Source organism: Rhincodon typus, chromosome 12 (genome assembly GCF_021869965.1).
Source record: "Rhincodon typus isolate 14 chromosome 12, sRhiTyp1.1, whole genome shotgun sequence".
Taxonomy (NCBI): domain Eukaryota; kingdom Metazoa; phylum Chordata; class Chondrichthyes; order Orectolobiformes; family Rhincodontidae; genus Rhincodon; species Rhincodon typus.
This window is the reverse complement of record NC_063343.1, coordinates 63046142-63070587: the sequence shown is the minus strand read 5'-3', so window position 1 is coordinate 63070587 and position 24446 is coordinate 63046142. Positions and strand designations below refer to the sequence as shown.

At 39.4% G+C, this 24446-nt stretch overlaps 1 protein-coding gene across 6 annotated transcripts in view; it reads right to left on the bottom strand.

The window, feature by feature from the left end:
* Window positions 1-24446, bottom strand: part of rnf130 (ring finger protein 130) — an 88450-nt gene that overhangs the window by 550 nt on the left and 63454 nt on the right. For 2 of the 6 annotated variants that reach the window (XM_048603757.1, XM_048603758.1), the window contains exons 5-8: window positions 23407-23509; window positions 21892-22096; window positions 10238-10331; window positions 7472-7531 (exon numbers count right to left, since the gene is read on the bottom strand). In XM_048603757.1, coding sequence (XP_048459714.1) covers window positions 7504-7531; window positions 10238-10331; window positions 21892-22096; window positions 23407-23509 — 430 coding nt within the window. In that variant the 3' untranslated portion in view covers window positions 7472-7503. Of the gene's footprint in view, window positions 1-5288; window positions 5355-7471; window positions 7532-10237; window positions 10332-21891; window positions 22097-23406; window positions 23510-24446 lie in introns of those variants that run through there. The other 4 variants (XM_048603756.1, XM_048603759.1, XM_048603761.1 and 1 more) reach the window with 4 other exon arrangements.

The following is a 24446-nucleotide window of genomic DNA, read 5'->3' as shown; positions in this document are numbered from 1 at the left end:
TTCTGATCATATCCATTTGCACAACAATCAGAAAATCCAGAATGTGTCGTCTCGTAAATATATTAAATCAGAAATCCTGTTTGTTCAGTTGAATATAAAGATCCATGCTACCAGTTTGAAGAGTCAACATCTGGGCTCTCGCCTAAAGCTCTTTTCAGATCTTCTGAAGGGAGGCAGCTAAGTGATCTTAAACATATAAGAGAGGAGAAAACATTTGGAATGATAAGCTCACCTGCAGAGTATTAAATTCTCTCATCTCAGTTTTGGGCAGCCAGCACATGTCCCACTGGGATTGCATGACTGGTAAAACAGCTGTATTTCATTCCTTCATGCTTGCCTCAAGGGAGTATTATATTTATTGCAACTGTACTATTTTGCAAATATCCATGTGGATATCTTGTTTTAGTGTCAGAAAAACTTATTAATAGTAATTATGTGTAATTTAACACAACAGAGGTATTTGATATGTTATAACGTAAGGAGCTTCAGGTTCTCCATGGCTGAGCTTCTACATCTTTGAAATTCATTTGCTTTTAGTGGAGGGTTAATGAGAATCCAGTAACTCTAATTTTAAACAAAAAAAAAACTCAATGTTGGAAATCAGAAGCAAAATCAAAAATTGCTGGTAAAACTCAGCAGGTCTGTCAGTTCTGAAGAAAGGTCACTGGGCTAGAAACGTTAACTCTGCTTTCTCTCCACAGATGCTGCCAGGTCCACTGAGCTTTTCCAGTGATTTCTGTTTTTGTTACCTCTAATTAGAATATGCAATGACGTTGCTTATCTTTTACTTCCCTCTGACAGCTAAAATATAAATTGATTTCTGTAATAAATCTAACACGTGGAATCTCCTGAGCATTTAATGCAGGATAAAATCCAATCCCTATCAACTCTTGATGATTTTCATAATTACAATTAGATATACAGTGTAGGTGAGAGTCAAGACACATGAATGAAACATTAATTCTATTTCCCTCTCCTTCGATATACCAAACATGTCAGGTCAATTACAGATCGACATTAACCTTGTGACCAGAAATTTTATATAAATGTCACCATCTGATTCTTTTTATTCATTCACAGGATGTTGACAAGGCTAGCATTTATTGCTCATTCCTAACTGTTAGGACATAAGAGAGGACAATTGTATATCAATCCTCACTCCTGTGGATCTGGAGTCACCCATCACCAGGAACAAGTAAGGACAGCAGATTTCCTTTTCCCTATAGGACATTAGTGAATCAGATGGATTTTTGGTAGATTCATGGTCATAAAGTCATACACAGACCCTGTGGTCCAACAGTCCATGCCAACCTTGTTCTCAAACTAAACTACTCACACCTGTCTGCATTTGATGCATATCCCTCCAAAACTTTCCTATTCATGTACTTATCCAAATGTCTTTTAAACAGTGAAATTGTACCTGCATCCTCTACTTCCTCAGGCAGTTCATTCCACACACTAACCACTCTGTGTGAAAAAAGTTGCCCTTCATGTTCTTTTTAAATCTTTCTCCTCTCACCTTTAAAATATGCCGCCTAGTTGTAAACTTCCCCACTTTAGGGAAGAGATACCTATTCATCTTATCTATGCTCCTCAAGATTTTATAAACCTGTAAAAGGTTAACCCTCAAACTTCTACGTTCCAGTGAAAAAAAGTCCCAGCTATCCATACTATATTTATAACTCAAACCTTCCATTTCCGGCAACATGCTGGTAGATCTTTTCTGAATCTGCTCCTGTTTAATAATATCCTTCCTATAACATGGTGATCAGAACTGCACACAGTACACTAGAAGAGATCTCACCAACATCCTGTACAACCTCAACGTGATGTCCCAATTCCTATACTCAAAGGTCTGAGCAATGAGGTAAGGCTTTTTAACCACCTTGTCTATCTGTGATGCAAATTTCAAAGAATTATGTACCTGAACCCCACGGTCTCTCTGTTCTATAACAGTACCCCGGCCCTACCATAAATTGTATAAGTTCTACCCTTGTTTATTTTACCTATAAATGCAATACCGAGCATTTATCCAAATTAAACTCCATCTGCCACTGCTCAGCCCATTGATTCAATTGATCAAGATCTATTTTGTAATCTTAGATAACCTTCTTTGCTGTCCACTATACAACCAATTTTGGTGTCATCTGCAAACTTACTAACCAGGACTCCTACATTTTCATCCAAATCATTTATATAAATGATAAACAAAAGTTGTCCCAGCACCCACCCCCATGGAACACTGCTGGTCAAAAGCCTCCAGGCCGAAAAACAACCCTCCACCATCACCCTCAGTCTCCTACCGTCAAGCCATTTTGTATCCAATTGGCAAGCTCAACCTAAATCCCCTGTGATCTAAATTTACTAATTAGTCTACCATGCGGAATCTTATCAAAAGCTTTACTAAAGTCCAAGTAAAGAACGTCTATTGCTCTGCCCTCAATCGATCTTTTTGGTTACTTTCTCAAAAAGCAGAAACAAGTTAGTGAGACACTATTTTCCTTGCACAAAACCACGTTCACTATCCCTAATCATTCCTTACCTCTTCAAATGCATGTAAATCCTATCTTTCAGAATCACCTTCAATACTTATCCCATCACCCGTGTCAGACTCGCAGGTCTATAGTTCCCAGGTTTCTCCTCACAGCCTTTCTTCAACAAAGGCACAAAATTAGCCACTCTCCAGTCCTCCAGCACCTCATCCATAGTTATAGCTGATAAAAATATTACTTCTAAAGGGTCTGCAATTTCCTCCCTAACTTCCCACAACATCCGGGGATACACTTGATCAGGCCCTGGGATTCAGATACCTTTGTTTTCTAAGACCTCCAGCACTTACTCTTCTGTAATGTGAACTGTTTTCAAAACATCAATATTTATTTCCCTGAGTCCTCTAGCCTCCATTTCTTTCTCCACAGTAAAAACTGATGCAATCTATTCATTCAATATCTCTCCCATCCCCTGAGGTTCAACATAAACCGGTGAGCCTGACGTCAGTGGTGGGGAAGCTTCTGGAGAAGATACTGAGGGATAGGATCTATTTACATTTGGAAGAAAATGGGCTTATTAGTGTAGGGCAGCATGGTTTTGTGCAGGGAAGGTCATGTCTTACCAACTTGATAGAATTCTTTGAGGAAGTGAAAAGTTGATAGATGAGGGAAGGGCTGTAGATGTCATATACATGGACTTCAGTAAGGTGTTTGATAAGGTTCCCCATGGTAGGCTGATGGAGAAAGTGAAGTGGCATGGGGTCCAGGGTGTACCAGCTAGATGGATAGAGAACTGGCTGGGCAACAGGAGACAGAGTTGTAGTGGAAGGGAGTTTCTCAAAATGGAGAACTGTGACCAGTGGTGTTCCACAGGGATCCGTGTTGAAACCACTGTTGTTTGTGATATACATAAATGATCTGGAGGAAGGTATAGATGGTCTGATTAGCAAGTTTGCAGATGACACTAAGATTGGTGGAGTAGCAGATAGTGAAGGGGACTGTTGGAGAATGTAGCAGAATATAGACAGATTGGAGAGTTGGGCGGAGAAATGGCAGATGCAGTTCAATCCAGGCAAATGCGAGGTGATGCATTTTGGAATATCCAATTCAAGGGTGAACTATACGGTAAATGGAAAAGCCCTGGGGAAAATTGATGCACAGAGAGATCTGGGTGTTCATGTCCATTGTACCCTGAATGTGGCAACGCAGGTCGATAGAGTGGTCAAGAAGGCATACGGCATGCTTTCATTCATCGGACGGGGTATTGAGTACAAGAGTTGGCAGGTCATGTTACAGTTGTATAGGACTTTGGTTCGACCATATTTGGAGTACTGTGTACAGTTCTGGTCGTCACATTACCAAAAGGATGTGGATGCTTTGGAGAGGGTGCAGGGGAGGTTCACCAGGATGTTGCTTGGTATGGAGGGTGCTAGCTATGAAGAGAGGTTGAGTAGATTAGGATTATTTACATTAGAAAGACGGAGGTGGAGGGGGGACGCTGATTGAGGTCTACAAAATCATGAGGGGTATAGACAGGGTGGATAGCAAGAAGCTTTTTCCCCAGAGTGGGGGACTCAATTACTAGGGGTCACGCTTTCAAGGTGAGAGGGGAAAAGTTTAAGGGAGATATGCATGGAAAGTTCTTTATGCAGAGGGTGGTGGGTGCCTGGAACACGTTGTCAGCGGGGGTGGTAGAGGCGGGCACGATAGCATCATTTAAGATGTATCTAGACAGATACATGAATGGGCAGGGAGCAGAGGGATACAGATACTTGGAAAATAGGCGACAGGGTTTAGATAGAGGATCTGAATCGGCGCAGGCTTGAAGGACCGAAGGGCCTGTTCCTGTGCTGTAATGTTCTTTGTTCTATATTCTATAAAGACAACCTTGATCTTTAAAAGGCCCTATTCTCTCTCTCCAGCTGCTCTTTTGCTCTTAAATTACTTGTAGAAACTCTTTGGGTTATCCTTAACCTTGGCAGATAAGGTTATCTCATATCCCATCTTTGCCTTCCTGATTTCCCTCCTAAGGATGCCCCTACACTCTTTATACTCTTCAAGAGATTCATTTGATCCCAGTTATCTATATCCTAATATATGATTCTTTTTTTATTCTTGACTAGAACCTCAAGATCTTTATTCATCCATTGTTCCCTAATTTTACCAGCCTTACCTTTCACTCTAACAGGAACTGTACTCTCGTTATCACATTTTTGAAAGCTTCCCACTTGTCAATCGTCCTTTTACCTGTAAACAGTCTCCTCCAATCAACTTTAGAAAGTTACTATTCCTGATACTGATTAATTAGTTGCATTTAAATTCCACAACTGTGGTGACACAATTCAAAATTTCTCCAGGTCTCTGATTATTAGTTCAGTGATGTAACCATAAAGCTAGAATATGCCTAATTGGAAAATTCAAAGGTGAAAAAACATTAAACATGAAGTTTGAAGAATGGCCTGGTTTCTAAGCATTTGTTTAAAATGTTGAAAAATAATAAGAAACTCTCTATGGTGTTCTGAGTCTCTCTCACTCATGCAGTATATTTTTTGCTTCCTTTGAAATTTGACATTGTTGTGTCAGTCCTGATGAGTACAAGATGAAAAGGTTTGACAGCATCTCCCTTTGTTTTCAGCAATACGTTCCCTAGCCCTTTTGCTTTACTTTCGTAGAGTTTCAGCGAGCACATTAGCTTTGAGCTGAATATTTATAGATCTTTCTTTATCATGAGTGGGCCAAAATCCTGGAACACCCTAAACAGCACTGAGGCAATACCTTCACCACATGAACTGGATGCTTTAAGGTTATCCAACATACCTTTGAAATCCAGCTACTGATGTGCAACAAATGCTTTGCCAGGTTACCCTTGAGTCAAAGACATTTAAAAAAAACAGTAAAAAATGTGGGAGAGAGTAAACTAAAACCATGGAAATTATGAATGAAAGCAAATAATGACAGAACTCAAATTATATAGCAACTGTGGAGAGAATTTGGTTAAATGCCATGTTTCAGCTCTGTGAAAATTATTATCTTGTAAAGGAGCAACACAGCCAGTAAACAGTGTACAGGAAAGAAAAAAAGAACGATCTGAGATGATTGGAGGATTGGAAATGATTTAAATTACAGAAACAATAATGGAATGAGGTTGTAGACATGCTTGCCAAGCCGGTGGGTTAGGTTGCAAAAGTTTCATCACCCTGCTATGTAACATAGTCAGTGTGCCTCTGGTGAAGCATCGGTTTTCTGTCCCGCTTGTTACTTATATGCCTCTGTTTGCTCAAGCGATTGGTATTATTTCCGGTTTTGTTTCTTAGTGGTTTGTACACAGGGTCTAATTCAACATGTTTGTTGATGGAGTTCCGGTTGGAATACCAGGCCTCCAGGAATTCTGTGATGCGTCTCTGTTTGGCTTGTGCGATTATGGATGTGTTGAATTGAATGATGTCCCAATTGAACGTGTCCCTCGTTGTCCGTGTGTAGTGAGACAAGTGAGAATTGGTTGTGTCTCTTGGTGGCTAGTTGGTGTTCATGTATCCGTATCGTCAATTTTCTTCTGCTTTGGCCTATGTAATGTCTCTCACAGTCCTTCCGTGGTATTTTGTGCATTACCCCAGTTTTGCCAGTTTTGGGTATGGGATCCTTTACATTTGTCAGTAGCGGTTCTCAGAGGTGGGACATCTGAAGATGTAGACTATTGTTAACGAGAAAAGTACCTGTTTGCATTAAGTAACTTGGGGAGGAGGGCCCAGTTTTATTTTTCTTAAAAAAATTTATTTACAGGATGTGAATTGTTAGGATTTGTGTTCATCCCTAACGTCCCTTGAGAAGGTGATGAGCTACCTTCTTTGACCACTGACAAGTACACCAATTATTAGGGAGGGAATTCCATGATTGTGACCCAGTGGTAGTAAAGTGACATAGTTCCAAGTTAGGATGAAGTCCAACCTGGAGGAGAATTTGAAGGTGACTGTGTTCCCATGCATCTGTTGTATGCTTTGTCCCTGATGGTGTTGAGCTTCTTGAGTGTTGTCAGATATGCACTCATCCAGGCAAGTGCAGATTATTCAGTCATATTCCTGGTTGGTACCTTGAAGATGGTAGACAGGCTTTCAGGAGTCTGGTGGAGAGTAACTGCACAATTCCCAATCTCCAACCTATTCTTGTAGCCACAATATTTGCATGGCTGGCAGTCCAGAATCTGGTCAACGGTAACCTTTAGGATATTGACAATAGGGTTTCACAGCTAATGTTAATGGCATTGAATATCAAGGGGGGACAGTAAGATTCTGTTCTTGAAATGGAAATTGCCTGGCACTCGACTTGCCGCTTATCAGCTCAAGTAGGGCTACAACAAGATTGCCACCAGCTTTCCAGCCAGTGGAATTTCCATCACTGTGACCATTAAATTCCACCCTGCATGTGGTAGGTGTTAAATAGGTTCTATAACTTGACAAGTGAAAAAAATTGGAAGCATGAAGAAATATTGTACTAAAGTAGCATAATCTATTATTTTATGTAATTCAAAGGGTACAATATCTTTACACATCATTATCACCACAGGTAGATACTCTCACATGCTGTTCCTCTAAATTTGGCACTGGGTTTTCCTTCAAATATAATCTTCATTTACAGGGTTCCTAAACCTCAGAGTGGGGGAAGTTAGTCACAATAAAGCACTTTTGCACATTCCCCATAGAGAAGAAGGATCTCCTTTTGCTGATGGGTTTGATTTCTTTTTACATATATTTAAGGTGAAAAATACTATCACTACTAAAATCAGTTTTCAGGAGGCTGTCAAGGTGACAGTAAAATTTGGTGAAACGTGTAGTTCAATTGCCATCTCCCTCTCCATCTAATCCACTAAACATACTTGAAAAGCAGGTTTTCTGTGAATCCTATAGAATAGCATTCATCCAAAATCAAACATCTTTAAAAGTGATATGGTGAAAGTCCATTGAAGTACTCGCCATGATGGTACTTACCTGTTCAATTATCTTCTTTCATTTCCAATCTTTCACCACTGTATTGTCTCATTTTCATATCTAAAATGGGAATCATACTGTTCACTTAACTTGTGTAATCTCAATTTCACTGAATGATTTCAGAATATTATCTACCTCTTGTAGATTGTTCATAACATACAAGAGTAAATAATTCTCAGAAATTGCATTTCAAATCTATCCTCAATAATGCTGTAGTAGATACGCAGTTTATTTTCAATTTATCTGCTGCAATTTATTGCTTGGAAATCAATGATGTCAAACAAATCTTAGGTTATTCTTGGATCTGTGGTTCCATCATGCCTAATGGCACAGACTTACTTGATAGTTATTATCCGTTTATCATAGTTGGAAACTAGTTGTTTCTTTCTGTTCCTGAAGATGAATTATGTGCGTTTTCATCCTACCCCCATTTTAACATTCTAGCATTGACTGAAGTCTCCTGGGCTTTGAAAAGCATTGACAATATACACAGAGTGTGTCCAGAACAAGGAGAACCTCAAAATCATGACATTCAAAAGAGAAGCTGGGAGGCAGTTCATGCACATTGTGGTAGAATTTGGGGCTCTCTCGCAGAAAAAGCAATAGATGCTAACTCAATTAATAATTTTACATCTGACATTGATAGATACTTTACTAGGCAGAAGTTAAGGAATATAGAGACAAGGCATGCGGATGGAGTTAAGACACTCATTAGCCATAATCTTATTAAATAGCAGAACAGACTTGAGGGGCTGAATGGTCACCTGCCGTTTCTCATTTTAGTTGTTTTAGGGATGTGGGCATTGCTGACAAGGCGAGCGTGTATTGTCCAATCGTAATTGTCCTCAAGAAAATGGTAGTGAGCCACCTTTGTGAACTAATGCAGTCCACATGGTCTAGGTTTACACAACGTTGTGAAGGAGGGAATTTTGGAATTGTGATCCAACTACAGTTCCAAATCAGCATGATGTGCAACTTTGAGGGAAACTTTGCAGCTGGTGGAGTTCCTAAGCATCTACTATCCTTGTTCTGACAGGTAATACAAGTCAGAGGTTTAGAAAGTATTGCTGGAGAAGCCTTAGCAAGTTGCTGCAGTGCATCCTGCTGATGATACACACTGCTTATGGCTTGCAATATGGTGGAGGAAGTGAAGGTTGAAGGTGGCCGGGGTTTTGGGGGGGTCGGGGGGGGGGGTGGCGGTTGTGGGGTGAAGAGGGAGGTGCCAATCAAGCAAATTGCTTTGTCCTAGATGGTATTGAATTTCTTGAGCATTGTTGCACTCATCCAGGAAAAGTGGAGATTGTAACTTTACACTTCTGAGGTTTTGCCCTGTAGATCGCAGACAGGCTTTGGGGAAGAAGTGTTTGTCACAGAATTCTCAGCCTATTGCTCAAGTAGCCAGTGCTTAGACAATTGGTTGATTTCAGTCTTACATCTATGGTAATCCTCTGCAAACAGCCCCACTCTGCAATTTTTGACAGTGGGGGATTCAGAGATGACACTGCTCTTGAAAGCCAAGGGGAGATGATTAAATCTTCTATTGTTAGGATGGTCACTGACTAACACTTATGTATCTTGTATGTTCTTGCCAATATGGGCAGAACACAGCTATGGTGTTGCCACTGCACTACAATTTTAGAGGTATACGTTGAGCTGCTACTCCGTCTGCTAATCTTAAAATATGTGAAAGAAATGGGATAATGAATGGCTATCGATGATTATGTCACTGTATGTACCCTGAAAGCTGCTGGCCATCTAACCATGTCGAAATTTATCACCTTTGCTGAGTTTGAAACTAGTATGATGTAATGAAGGGAATGCCAAAAATACACCAACTTTTCTGCATTTCTTAGCCATTAAATTTATCAGTCTGCTTTAGATTTCTGCATGACTGTGTTCCTATGTTCTTTATTAAAATTCACTCTTATGATATAGATATCATGGCTGGCCGGCATTTTTGCCCGTCCCCAGTTTCCCCTGGGGGAAGATACTGGTGAACTGCCTTCTTGAACAAATACAATCCTAAACTGCAGGTAGACCCACAATGCCATAAGGATTAAGTGATAGTAATGCCACTGAATATTAAGGGGCAGTGGTAGATTGCTTGGCATTTATATGGCGCAAATGTTACTTGCCACTTTTCAGCCCAAGCCTGGATATTGTCCAGGTCATGTTGTATTTGAACATTGGCTGCTGCAGTATCCGAGGAGTGAATATTTAATATAGCATATATAGATCAGATTGTACATCTACTGTGTAGCCAGATCTGCAAGCAGTTAATGGTTTTAAATGTAAAACTATATTTACATCAAATATGTGAAGGGTTTAAAAGGTGTTAGCTCTGCATTTAAAGGCCACTGATCCAAAATCAGTTTGGCTCAACTGCCTGAATCAGATTTTACTGGATTCAACAAGTTGGTACCATTATCATATCATACAAATATCCATAAATAAATTACATCACTGCCCTGTGAAATTCAGAAAAAAAACACTATCATTTCTGAATGGTTAAAATGTTACTTATTTTCCAATTATTAATTTTCTTTATCAGAAAGGGCTGGAACAAGCTTTTCTGAGTAGATGAATCAGTAGACATAGTTGAGATTAAGTAGCCAACGGTGAAATCAGAAAAATTCTCTCATAATGTTCATTGAGAGTAAAGGCAAGAAACCTCCAAAAATGCAAACTACAAATCAACATAATCTCAAATGTCACCTAGAAAATATGATATATGAAAAATAAAAAGAGAATTGATTGAATACTTACTCATCTTCTGCTGTGCCTGTGGTTGCTTTGATTATCATGTAGAAGAGAGTGAGAGCGCTAAGCACACCAAAACTTGCGATAATAAGCCATTCTTCTGTTAACAAAGGAAAGGTAAATCATTCTGGGCACGATATGTGAAAAATGATGTGAATCCCCTATGCAGCAGCAGCGTGGCAGCACAAGTGAGCATGTCTAAGAAAATATTGATCAGACATGAAAGCAAAACCAACAACAGTGCAGTGCGAGGAAATGGTGAGTGGGATTGACAGGCATCCAAAAAACACACATCACTTGGAAACACTGGCCCTACTTTACACCTTTCCAGTCATGCTCAATGAGGACAATTCTAAATATTACTATTTGAAATGATTCCTCACTGTGCATTTCTAAAATACACCAAAATAAACAAAAGGACCAAGGACATAGCTAATTAGTTAACTGTTCTATATTACAATGACCAGCCAGTCAGTCAATTAGAACATTCATATATACTTATGCAGTGCATTAATTTCCAAAAGGCACTTCACAGGACAAAAACCCAATATTTGCCATGGTTTCAAAAGGTGACAGTAAGGCAGATGGCTAAGATAGAAGGATTTAAAGAAAGTGAGAGAAGTAGAGTGCTCCGAGGAGAAAATTACAGAGATTAGGACTAAAGTAGATGAAAACATGACTACCAACAGTTGAACCATTAAAATCAGGGACATTTAGGAGGCCAAATTAGAGGACTGATGAAATCTTGGCAAATTCTAGGTCTGGAGGAGACTATGGAGATAGAGAGGGGTTGAGGCTGTGGAGACATCTGAAAACAAGGATAAGACTTAAGTAAAAACAAAACATAATGCTGGAAATGTTCAGCAAGTCAGACAGCATCTGCAGATTTGACAAGCTGGATTTCAGAAAGTCAGGTTGACTCAGGAGCCTGTTAAATATGACCGGCATGTCCTGATGCAGGATTTCTGACCTTATGTCCAGGTTTTCCAAACTTCAGCAATGCAGTTTAAGTGTGCAAGGTGGTTCAGGTCACAAACAGTCTTGGTTCATGGCACCTCAAAAGGTGTTGTGAACCATTGTTTACAAGGGAACCATTTCAAAAGAGAGATCAAAAGGTTCATCGTGAGATTCTGCCTCCCACATCCAGTCATATGACGCCTCATTCCCTGTGTCATGCAGCACAGTGGCTCAGTGCTTAACACTGCTGCTTTACACGTTCTCCCCATGTCTGCATGGGTTTCCTCTGGATGCTCTGGTTTTCTCACACAGTCCAAAGATGTGCAGGTTAGGTGGATTGGCCATGCTGAAAACTGTCCATAATGCTCAGGGATGTGTAGATTAGCCAGGGTAAATTGGGGGTTTTAGGGTACAATGGGGGGCTGGGTCTGGGTGGGATGCTCTTTGCAGGGTCATGCAGACTCAATGGGCTGAATGGCCTCCTTCTGCACTGTAGGGATTCTATGATTCTATACCACTTCCATTTCCACCAATCCACTTTACAATGCATAGAACCAAAAATCCTTTTGTATCAATGTTATAAGTAAACAATCCTTAAAAAATACAGAACTATCTACTACTTAAAAACAGTTATTTGACTCCAAGGCAATAAAATATCAATCATCCAGATCCTTTATGATGCCAATAGCAGAAGCCTCAAATTCATATAAATGAGTATTGTGCAACGGACAGCAGAGATCAGAAATCCAGAGCTGTCAATGAAGCAGTATTTTCCTTGGGACACTGATGTTCCACTGGAGTTCCATTGGAGTAAAGGATTTCTGGGCTTGGGGCTTGTTGTTACGCATCCCTCTCTCTTTGTCAGCTGTCCCGACTGCAGCCTTCAGCTGCTGCACACATGGGCACTTTGAAGAGAAGTTTCCTAACTTCTGCTATCTGCTTCAGTGCTAAAAATCCAGGCCAACATTTTCAGGTCAAAATGACCTTTCATCAGAATTGAAACATTAACTTTGTTTCTCAAGCAGATGCTGCCTGATCTGCTGAGAAAGCCCAGTTGTTTTTTGTTTTTATTTCAGAATTTCAGCATCCACTGTATTTTGCATTAATACGATGACAGATCAGTGAGCACAGGGCAGTAAGAAAACAAGCTTGGTGCAAATAAGGAGTTTTGTATAATTTCAAGTTTACAGAGGATAGAATGTAGAAGGTCCGTCAGCGCTATGCTGGATTAATCTATATAGGCATGGCTGATTGTTTCCAGCAGCAATAAGCTGAACCAGGTGCAGATTTGGGAAATGCCACTGATGTTGTGAGGATCGTGCCTTTTACTTTTATGTTTTAAAAACTGGGATTGAAATGAGAAAGAAATGTTTTCTAAAACAACTTTCTAAAACAAGAGCTGCAATTTAGAAAAGCAAATAACCTGACACTAATGCTAGGCATTATGTAAACAACGTTTTTGAACAAGCAGTAACTGCAGAGTTGTAGAGGATTTGGAGTCAAAGGAGTATAGTGATGCATTTTCTGCTGGTAACTGTCGGTAGTCCCTTGACCAACCTCTTGTTATGAATGACAGATCTTTTGCTTGCCAAAAACTGATTGGTTCGCCAGTAACTGAACAGCTTAAGGGTTGGGAACAAATGAGAGAGAGAGAGAAAAAAGCATTCAGTTCTCCTCCAGCTCAGCAGTCTTTGTTCTCTCCAGCCAAAACTCATTGTTAACCTGAAGAAAACCAGTTTATTTTTCCTGAAATAGTTGTTGTATGTGGTGACTTTTCACGGATAAGTCAGAAACTTTTTAAAATAAGTGTACTAGTCTCTTTATGTCTCTCACCAACAAATGAAAGAAACTGGAGAAAAATGACATGCTGGACATCAGAGAAGTCATAAGGGACTGACTGAATGAGAGAGAGAGGTAATTTACAAACTATTCAGAGTTTTACTTAATGGTGTTATATGCTGTTGGTTCACATCTGTTTCCCTGTAACTACAGCCTAATTACTAGTAATAAATAGTAATTCTTGTTCAATACAGAGACCTAGTCTGTGCTTTCTATCAATCTGGGTCTGAAAGTCAGGTAGACTGGGGAACTTCGCATGTATTTTTCAAATATTTAACTTTTGTTGTGACATCAGGAATAGCGGGGCTTTAATTTCAGTACGCTACCCCAGTGAGTCAAAACATTATCGAAACATTGCTCAAAACATCCTGATTTGAGATCTTTAAGAAAAAAATTCTGTTCGAGTTCTCCATGACTCAGTGAGTAAATAAACCGGTTATAGTATCTGTTTTCAAGTCTCTCCTAAATTAAATGATCTCAGCTAGGTCTCTTACTGCCAATGCAATTCACATTAGTGTCCACATATGCTCAAGAGATGGGAAACTGGTTCCTGTTCCACAGCATAGATGATCACCAGTGTAAACTGTTGCATGTAGGTACATTGGTTATAACAGGAGATCACGATCAAGCAAGTTGCGATTTTGCACAGTCAAGTTGCTAGCTGACAATTCACCCTTCAGGTGAAGTGTGAAGAATCATCACTAAAAGTATTGGAAAGCTATTAGAGCTTGTGGAAACAAATCCCAAGTCCACATTGCTGGAGGAAACACATTCACATAACACATCACTCACACAAAAAGAATTAAAGATGAAAATATAAAAAAGTCACAAAGTGAAAATACTGCAACCCAGATAGACGTCAGTATTTTGGAACATTTACTCTGTATTTTTAATACATATGTGACACAAGTTTGACACAAATACACCTTATGAGCAGTAAATGCAAACTAAAAAGAACCAGTCTTTCTCATCAACTTCAAGACACCATTGAGATCAACAGGAAATAGCACTTTTCCTCATCCCAGATGCTGTTCCCAACATACAACCTCAATTAAAAGTTCAACATTGCACAGGGTTGATTTTTCCATCTGACAGGCTAACCTCTAACCAGTTTGAAATTTTCATACAATTGAGAAGTGAGAACACCTCATCCTCAGAAGATCCAAGCAATTTTGTCCTAGGATTCTCTTGGCATGTGGCAAAGATAAATAAGAAAGAGCCTCAAGCATTTGTCTTTATATCTTCCCAAATGTTGCTGCTTAGAATTGAATGAGAACTCACGAAATAAGCAAAGAAGTTCAGTTATAATTCCACAGAGATTCTCAGAATCCATTGCATCTCCATCAAGATGAAAATGCACTTGCTTTAATAACACTGCTTTTTTGCCTGACATCTGGAGTTATACAACAATTAAGTACAGAAATACAACAAGAACATTCTGAATCTCACCTGGAACGAGAGTGTTATAGTTATTTGCCAAGTGTCAGCTTGGCTCAGCTGGTGCTAAACTTAGACTGTAAAGTCAGAAGATTGTGGGTATAAGCCCCATATCAGTGTACTTGAGTATATAATTCAGATGGACACTTTACGCACTATTCTCCTAGTACTGGCTACCTGTGTCCGTTTAGGCAGGTGAAAATGCAACTCAACCTTGTCCTTTTCCATTGGCAACTTACATAAGAACATAAGAACTAGGAGCAGGAGTAGGCCATCTGGTCCCTCGAGCCTGCCCCGCCATTTAATAAGATCATGGCTGATCTTTTTGAGACTCAGCTCCACTTAGCCGCCCACTCACCATAACCCTTAATTCCTTTACTGTTCAAAAAGTTATCTAGCCTTGCCTTAAAAACATTCAGCGAGGTAGCTTCAACCACTTCACTGGGCAGGGAATTCCACAGATTCACAACCCTTTGGGTGAAGAAGTTCCTCCTGACCTCAGTCCTACATCTGCTTCCCTTTATTTTGAGGCGATGCCCTCTAGTCTAGTTTCACCTGCTAGCGGAAACAACCTCCCTGCCTCCACCTTATCTATTCCCTTCATAATCTTATATGTTTCTATAAGATCTCCCCTCATTCTTCTGAATTCCAATGAGTATAATCCCAGTCTACTCAGTCTCTCCTCATAATCCAACCCTCTCAACTCTGGAATCAACCGAGTAAATGTCCTCTGCATCCCGTCCAGTGCTAGTATATCTCTTCTCAAGTAAGGAGATCAAAACTGCAAACAGTACTCCAGGTGTGGCCTCACCAGGACCCTATACAGCTGCAGCATAGCCTCCCTGTTTTTAAACTCCATCCCTCTAGCAATGGCAGACAAAATTCCATTTGCCTTTTTAATTACCTGCTGCACCTGCAATCCCAACTTCAACGATTCATGCACAAGGACACCCAAGTCCCTCTGCACAGCAGCATGCTGCAATTTTTCACCATTTAAAACATAGTCCATTTTGCTGTTATTCCTACCAAAATGGATGACCTCACACTTACCAACATTGTACTCCATCTGCCAAACCTTTGCCCACTCACTTAGACTATCTATATCCCTCTGCAGACTTTCAGTGTCTTCTGCACACTTTGCTCTACCACTCACCTTATTGTCATCTGAAAATTTTGACACACCACATTTAGTCCCCAACTCCAAATCATCTATGTAAATTATAAACGAGTGCGGTCCCAATACTGATCCCTGAGGCACACCACTAGCCACTGACCGCCAACCAGAAAAACACCCATTTACCCCTACTCTTTGCTTTCTACTGGTCAACCAATCCTCTATCCATGCCAATACATTACCTGTAATACCGTGCAACTTTATCTTATAAAGCAGCCTTTGGTGTGGCACCTTGTCAAATGCCTTCTGGAAATCCAGATACACCACATCCATAGGTTCCCCATTGTCCACCATGCAAGTAATGTCCTCCAAGAATTCCACCAAATTAGTTAAACATGACCTACCCTTCATGAACCCATGCTGGGTGTTCCCAATAGGACAATTTATATCCAGATGTCTTGCTATTTCTTCCTTAATGATAGATTCAAACATTTTCCCCACTACCGAAGTTAAGCTAACTGGCCTATAGTTAACAGAAAAGGGTCTAGGCCCGAAACGTCAGCCTCTCTGCTCCTATGATGCTGCTTGGCCTGCTGTGTTCATCCAGCCCTGCACCTTGTTGTCTCGGATTCTCCAGCATCTGCAGTTCCTACTATCTCTGGCCTATAGTTACCTGCTTTTTATCTACTTCCTTTTTTAAACAGTGGCGTCACATTGGCTGTTTTCCAATCTGCGGGAACCACCCCAGAGTCCAGTGAATTTTGGTAAATAATTACTAGTGCATTTGCTATTTCCCCCATCACCTCTTTTAGTACCCTGGGATGCATTTCATCAGGGCCAGGAGACTTGTCTCCTTAAACTTAAACAGTGATGTTTCAAGAAGGGTCTAGGCCTGAAACGTCAGCTTTCCTGCTCCTCTGATGCTGCTTTGCTTGCTGTGTTCATCCAGCTCTGCACCTTGTTATCTCACTATCCCTGAAATGTTTCCCTTTCTGACACATGATTCATTTGACTCACCTCATTTCCCAGAACTAGATCCACCAATGCCTCCTTCCTAATAGGACTGAAAACATACTGACGTACAGAATTATTTGCAGCACTCTAGAAACTCTCGTCTTTCTTCGCCCTTCACAATCTCAGTTTACATTAGGATAATTAATGTTTCTCAATTATCACAACTCTAATTCTTGCATCTCCCTGTAATCTCCTTGCAAATTTGTTCCCTTATATCTATTCTAAAAGTTGGCATCGTATAGAATAAACTCAAATGCAGGGAAGGAATTTAGCCTATCCTCAGGGGCAGAAACCAGCAGCAGGAAGACCAACTGAGATCCTGGAGTTGCTAATTAATAGCCAATTAAGAGCTTTCTGCCAACAATGGGATTTTTCTACAAAGGGGAGGCAAGTACCAAATGTGCATGCCGACCTCTCACATTCCTAGCCCAGCTCTGCAGCTGCTTAGTGACATCTTTGTTCCTGACACCAGGGAGGCAACAAATTGCATTTATTGTGTAAGTGTCAGTCTATTCCTTAATCATCTAATCCCCTAACACATTGGCTCAGCTGTGTAGAGACAGCCATTCTGCCATAAACTACACCTCCAGAAGAACCATCCATCTCACCAGCATTCAATCAAAATACTAGTTGGAGAGTGAGATGTATTCAAAGCAGTCATGTACTACCTGCCGGTCCTTCTGGAATGCCTGATAGTCACAGATTTCTTATCTGCCTGCGTACTAATTGCACCTTAAGATTATGTCTACAAATAAACACGCTATCCACAAAACTCTCAAAATGTACCCATGTGCTGCATTGATGCCAGTTACTATTTAAGCTGACAAGTGGCAAGCAACTACATGGTGCAAATCAGAGGTGTGACAGAACATTCTCAATTTATGTCATGAGTACAGATCCAACAACCTCAAGACATTTAGGGTCAACACAGTGTGTAGTGGGAGGAACACAGCAGGTCAGGCAGCGTCAGAGGAGCAGGAAAGTCAACGTTTTGGTTTGGATCCCTTCATCATTTGGCATCATCAAGGTCAAAGCAGTCAGCTTTTTTTTTTCTTTATTCATTCACAGGAGGAGGGCGTCGTTGGCAGCATTTATTGCCCAGAGGGCAGTTCAGAGTCAACCACGTTGCTGTGGATCCGGAGTCACATGTAGGACAGACCAGGTAAGGATGGCAGTTTCATTCCCTAAAGGACATTAATGAACCAGATGGGTTTTTCCCCGACAATCGGCAAGGGACTAATGGCCATCAATAGACTCTTAATTCCAGATTTATCTAATTCAAATTCTACCATCTGCTGTGGCGGGATTCGAACCTGGGTCCCCAGAACATTATCCGAGTCTCTGGATTAACAGTCCAGTGATAATACTATGAGGCCAGCGCCTCCCCTTTGATTAGAAATAGTGCCAATACCTTCAACATTCACTCCCCTCACCACCGATGCAGTGTAGCAGTATGTACCATCTACAGATGCACTATAAAAAACTCACAAAGGGTCCTTTGACAGCATCTTCCAAACCTGCAACCTCCACCACTTAGAAGGGGCAGCACATTCATGGTCACACCAGGATCTGCAAGGTCTCCTCAAAGCCACAAATTGTCTGACCTGGAACTATAATCACCATTCCTTCATTGTAGCTAGGTCAAAATCCTGGAACTTACTTCCTAAGCATGAACTTCAGTCGTTCAAGAAAGCAGCTCATCACCACCTTCTTGAGGTCAATCAGGGATGGGCAAAAGATGCTGGCCTAGGCAGATATATCCTCATCCAATCAAAGAATAGAAAAAAGGGTAGCTCTTCATTGATCAGCATAATTTTTAAAAAAGCTGAATTGAGACTGAAGTGTTCAAAAAGTTGTTAAATGGTGGCACTTTATTAAAATTGGAAAATTAAATTTATTCACTGGCAGTGCATATATGTACTTTACAAACAACTGACGTTTCTCAGTTTCTAATATTCTAGCTGCATTGATAGTTTTCTTTTTATGCAGCCAAAACATTTAGAACAAAAATGAAGTTTGACAGAAGGTATCTTATATTTGATACAGCAGTGTCTCAATTTACTTTGCAACATGCTAAAAATCATATGAATCGCTAAAACAGCTGAGGAGGTTGATGGTGGTACTTTGAGACCAGGACATAATATTCACCTCTTACATTCTGTCCCTCTTTAAGTCATAATAAAAATATTTATGAGGGTACAGACGTAACTTGTGTCATTCTGGCACATGTGGAAGCTTTTATCAATATCCATGATTTATAAGCAATCCAATCTTTCATTCTCCATTTGCCACTCTAACCACAACATAAAAGTTTTCATGTGTTTTTAAATCAGATGCTTGGCAGTAAAATTGTAATTAAAATTCAATGCTGTAAAACTTATTGTTACGTCTGTTTAACTTTTGAAATAAGTAGATCATACAGATTTACTCTTACATAGACAGGTCTCACAAACTGTACGCTGAAAATGCAAATACAAAAATAAAGGTTACACTTGTTGGTTTGTGAAGTCAAATTTTACAGAAGTTGTTCAAAAGGTTGCAAGATGTAGAACATGAGTCTACTTTTGCAAAACAAAGCCAGTTATTTTCCTTCTGTGCCTGAGATTAAAGTTTCTTCTGAAACATTAATCAGTTAAAAGGACTTTTCAAAGTTAAAACTCAGCAGAAGGTGAGAATTCTACTTTTGGCCACCAACAACTTGCTTACTTCATAAGGGACTGCCAAAGAAAAATAATTATCTTGATATGTTTTTATAACAAGCAGAATCACCCAGAGATGAGGCATAAAATTTCTAGTGATTATGGAAAAGAAAATGACCAAAGGTTGTGTACAATACATTCACAGCTATGAAAGATCTGGAACAAGGTTTTATCCATTATATGGAGATCAGAAGGTATAAAGTTTCCTGATGGTCAGAATATCAGTTCTTTTTAATAGGGTCCTGAATTTCAGCTACTTTCCTGAGATTGGATTAGGTGAGGAACATCTACCTAGCCACAAGTAGATTGTTAAGTCAACTAAAAAGGCTGACTGCAACTGGAAGAGTCAACTCAGGCAGAAGCATGCCAAATGTCTGGAGGTGCTTTTCAGCAGTAGAGCAGTAGCTTTGAGGATGTTTAGGACAATGTTATGGGCATGTGCATATGTTCCCTATATTTGACCATGAGGGATTTCCTCCCCACAAACGGTGGTGAAGCTGATGCTGCTCTTTTTAATTCCAGTACGTTGAAACTGCTGACAGGACATCTCAAAATGGACAGCGCCTCTCTCTCTGCATAACCTGAAATGAGAGGCTGCAATGCCTTCAGTTCTGGAAAGCCATTCAGCTTTGAGAGCCTATCTGTTATCCTCTACCGAACAGTGAGCATCCACTTGGTCACTAAAAATTGACTTTGAAATATTGTTTCTGACATACTGGGGTATCAGAATCAATATTTTAATATTGGTCAGAGAACTGACCCAAGAAACAAAATCCTGCCTCTTGTCTCAGTTAGAGGTCAATCCCTTCCTCCTATAAGATCTGGTTATTTATAGCAATAAATTGTAAAGAAAGAAACAAAAATGAAGAAGCAAACATGATTGCAAAAGTAAAGCACTGGATCAGAAACAGCTGGAGACAATAAATCTACTTATAAAAATATCTAAACCAGGCATACGGCACACAATCATCAAGGCTAGAACAGGATAATTTCAACGCATAAATAAAACCTGACCCTTTATTGAAACTGCTTTGTAAAAAACCTCTTTTATACAAGTTGGAAAACATGCACATTTTTGCAAAAGGTTTTGCACACTATTAAGTACAAGAGGAACCATTCAGTCCATCATGCCTGTGCCAGCTATTCGAATGCTATCCAATTAGTCCTACTCTCTTTGCTCTCTCCATATAGCGCTATAATTTTTTTTTGCCTTTTCAGTATTTATCCAATTCACTTTTGAAAGTTATTACAGAATCAGTTTCCACCATCCTTTCAGTCAGTGCATTCCAGGTCATAATAAGGCATGGCATAAATAAACAAAAATTTTCATTTCTCTTGGGTTGTTTTATCAATTACCTCAAATGTGTCCTCTATGTCTGTAATGTTACGACAACAAGTATTATCAAGCATTTTACAGACAAAATACTTGAAACTAGGAAGATCCAGTCATTCATTTACTTTTGAATCTCTCAGAAATTTCCATATAGCATACTGTTATTTCACACAGGTTGACCCTGCACAAAATTTCACAGCAGTTTTGCAGTTTGATTAAAGGCAAAAAAGATGTTGCACAAAATTAGTAGTTTGTTAGAGTGGTGAGCAAGTCACTGAACCAGCAGTGCAGCAAGAAGCTTAGTAAGTGCATGTCAGCAGTATAACAGCTTATTTCAATTATTGATATAAAACATACGAAAGCATTTCACAATGATCAAATCAATAGATCCTAGTCCGATGAAGACGATTACTTCAAGGCAAACTTTGCATACAAGCCCTACACACTGGGGTGTATTACCAGTTCAGCATTATTCTAACTCTATGGAAATCTTCAAATATAACAATGAGCAAGTGTTTTTCTTGTTTAAAATGCACCTGAAGTTTTCTTTAAACTCTCATGAAACTGAACAAAGACCTTTTGGGCAAGGTGTGAGAAGAAAAGGGGAATAGAACATTCAAAATAGATGTAACTTTATGTGGAACACGGCAAAGCCAAACTACTCACTTTATGTTGGAAAAATTATTTTTTTGCCACATGGTGGCAGCAAGCTTCAAAACAAACCCTGCATTTCATATATTTCGATCGACCAGTTCAGAGATGTTACTACACAACCCCGGAGGTGAGACTTGAACCCAGGTCTCCTGGCCTAGAGGTAGGGATACTACCACTACACCAAACGTGCCCTTAAACCTGTCATTTTTAAATACAGCAGCATTGTTAAATCATATGATCTCAGATCAGAGATAATCAAATGGATGGGTCAGCCTTCCTTTTTGTTAGGCATAATGGTATAGTCGAATGCATCAGGTGGCAAAAATATTAATTTTGATGGACATTTTTAAAAAAATATGTCATTCGGACCAAAAAGTATTAAATGTTCAATGCGACAGAAATGGAATATCTCACTATATCACTTGTTGGAATATTATTCCCCGATATTCTTGTATGCACCCTTCTTTTCAAATAAACAAGCATAAAAATTGTGTTAGTGGCAACATCAATGAATTGGCTTCTCCTTCATGAGGGAAAAACAACACCACTGCTTAATACTTCGTGTCCTTTATCAGGCACTTCTCCTTTTGTTATTGATTACTGAAAACCTTACTGGTTACAGTGACGTTCATTTCTCTGGATCGTGGCATGGCTTCTTCTTCCTGGCTCAACGGTGAACTTCCCAGAAAACGGAGTGGTTCGAGACTGATGGAACCATTACTCGTCACATCAATAGGCATGGATCTCTGATTGGAGGGTGATTCTCTGACTGATCTCTCCATATCAAGTGCTGAATTCTCTGCACAGCGTACATCTGGCTGCAAGATACCAAATAACTGTTCATTTAACCATTGACAAGCACATCAAGAAAAATGTTTTAAAAATATTTTAATCTAAGATGTGGACATAATCCTGACTTAAGCCTCCAGCCAGCATTGGTTTGAAGGCGCTGGCTTCCTTCACTCTGAGCTACAAACTACACAAGGCCACAGTTGTAATTACCTCTGTCTGCTTCCATGTGCAAAACTCACACAGATAAAATTAAAGAAAGGGACATTTCCACAACAATATGGCATATTTGGGATGTTCCAAACACAAGTATAATCTAATTACCTTTTATCTCACAATTTCTCTCACTAATGGCTCTTTCTCCACACACCACGATTCCCTATTTCCCTATAAAGGAGCTTCCATATTTACAAAAGTGCTTTTAGCTGCCTTGATTTGTAAATAGCATAAATGATCCAAATATCTTTTTGAATTAATTGGAGATCTTCTGTCCCTACCAAAAGTTCAAGAAAAGACTACTATTATGTAATTTTTCACCCTTCTAACTTTGACCTCATCAGACATTGGTACATGTAGATTAAAGGATAATTAAAGGTCTGCTTGTATTTGCATTTTCTTCAGATGCTTTCATTTATACTACATTTAACACTTGAAGCACCAAAATGAAAAAAGTCATACCTCTGAAACATGTCAATTACAGAATCAGGTATTTACAAATAAGATATTTTCTTATTTTATATAAAACTAGTTCTCCCCCGCCCGCCCGTCTCAATCTCAATTGAGGAAATTACTGTCCCTTTAAAACTCCCACATCCTTTGTGGTGAAGTTAGGCTACCAAGCTTTCAAATTTAGCACAATTTATGGCGACCTGTTCCATTATATGCTAACCACATAATTTGAAGAAGATTGCTGGTATGGATTTTTTCTTTCATCTGCAAGCACATATTTGGCTTTCAATCCTTGAGGCAAGTTTAGCTGGCACAGCAATGTGACAACCAAAGCCAGAAATCAAATTTCAACAGGGCATTTATGGAATTGTGATATAAATTTCTCAATAAAATTACTGAAATAAGTATCTTAATGAGAGAATGCAAAAATACCATCTTCAGCATGCTAGTATAATCTAGCTGAATTGGATGAAGGATTTAAGTAATTTAAGAATAACTAAAGTCTATTTTTATTTTTTAAAACTGTACCTGCTCCCTCGCTGCTATATTATTAATGAGGCCTGGAAAGTACATTTAACATAGCCTATGCTCTAGAGGAATTTCATTTCATTTTTCTGTAAATTCTAATAGACAGTAACAGGATAAACAGATTAATAAAACTTGCATTTACCCCTAACAGCAATCCAAGGGCTTTCAGGATGTTTTGTTTGCAGATGGGGCAAGTATAATGTTCATTCAACCAGGGATCAACACAATGTTTATGGAAGACATGCCTGAAACAAGATAAAACATGATTAGTTTTGAAAGACACATGACAGTAAATGCTACAATGTATTATATAACTGCTTTGCTCCATTCTAAAGCTCAATCAGCAATGTGAATGAACAAGTATTTTAACTGAGTAAACAGACTATTACATTAAGAATGTTTCAGAATAACATTCTTAGATTAATTTTTAAGCAAGAGAAGTTTAAAAGCCTCCAAATCAGGGCAATTTTCACATCTTCTGAAAACAAACAACTGTTAATGTAGATGCTATACAGAATCTGACTGTTGTAGCTGACTGAATCAACAGCAAATTCTTGATGCGACTGACACACAGTACAAGGTGCAAGATAGATAAGAGGTTATAATAGGTAGTGACTGACAAACTAGGAGCAAATTGGCTGTTCATTGATTTCTTCAAAGATGCAGCATACACCGATATTATTTTGAACAGTTAGGCTTAGTGCAATTAGCTTGAATTTACTAATTTCCTTAAGGAACTGAGGAGAATTTTCAAGAATTGTTCCTAAATTAGACTTTGGCAATGGTGTCTTGTCTTTGACAAAAGTTTAGGACTTTTAAAACTTTGTTTACAGTGTGCAAGCATCACTGGCAAGGCTAGTTTTTATTGCCCATTCCTAACTGTTCTTGAGAAAGTACTGGCGTGCAACTTTCTTGAACTATTGCAATCTATCTGGTGTAGGCACACCAACATTGCTGTTAAATGGGGTGGTCCAGACCTTTGACCCTGCAACAGTGAGGGAATAGCAATGCATTTCCAAGTTAGGAAGATGCATGATTTGGTTCGGATCTTGTAGGTGGTAGTGTTCACATGCACCTCTTCGTAATTCTAGGCAGTTGAGGTCACTGATTTGGAAGGTGTTATTGAAGAAGTCTTTGAAAAGCTATTGTGTAACTAGTACACACTCATAATGTGCCAAAGGC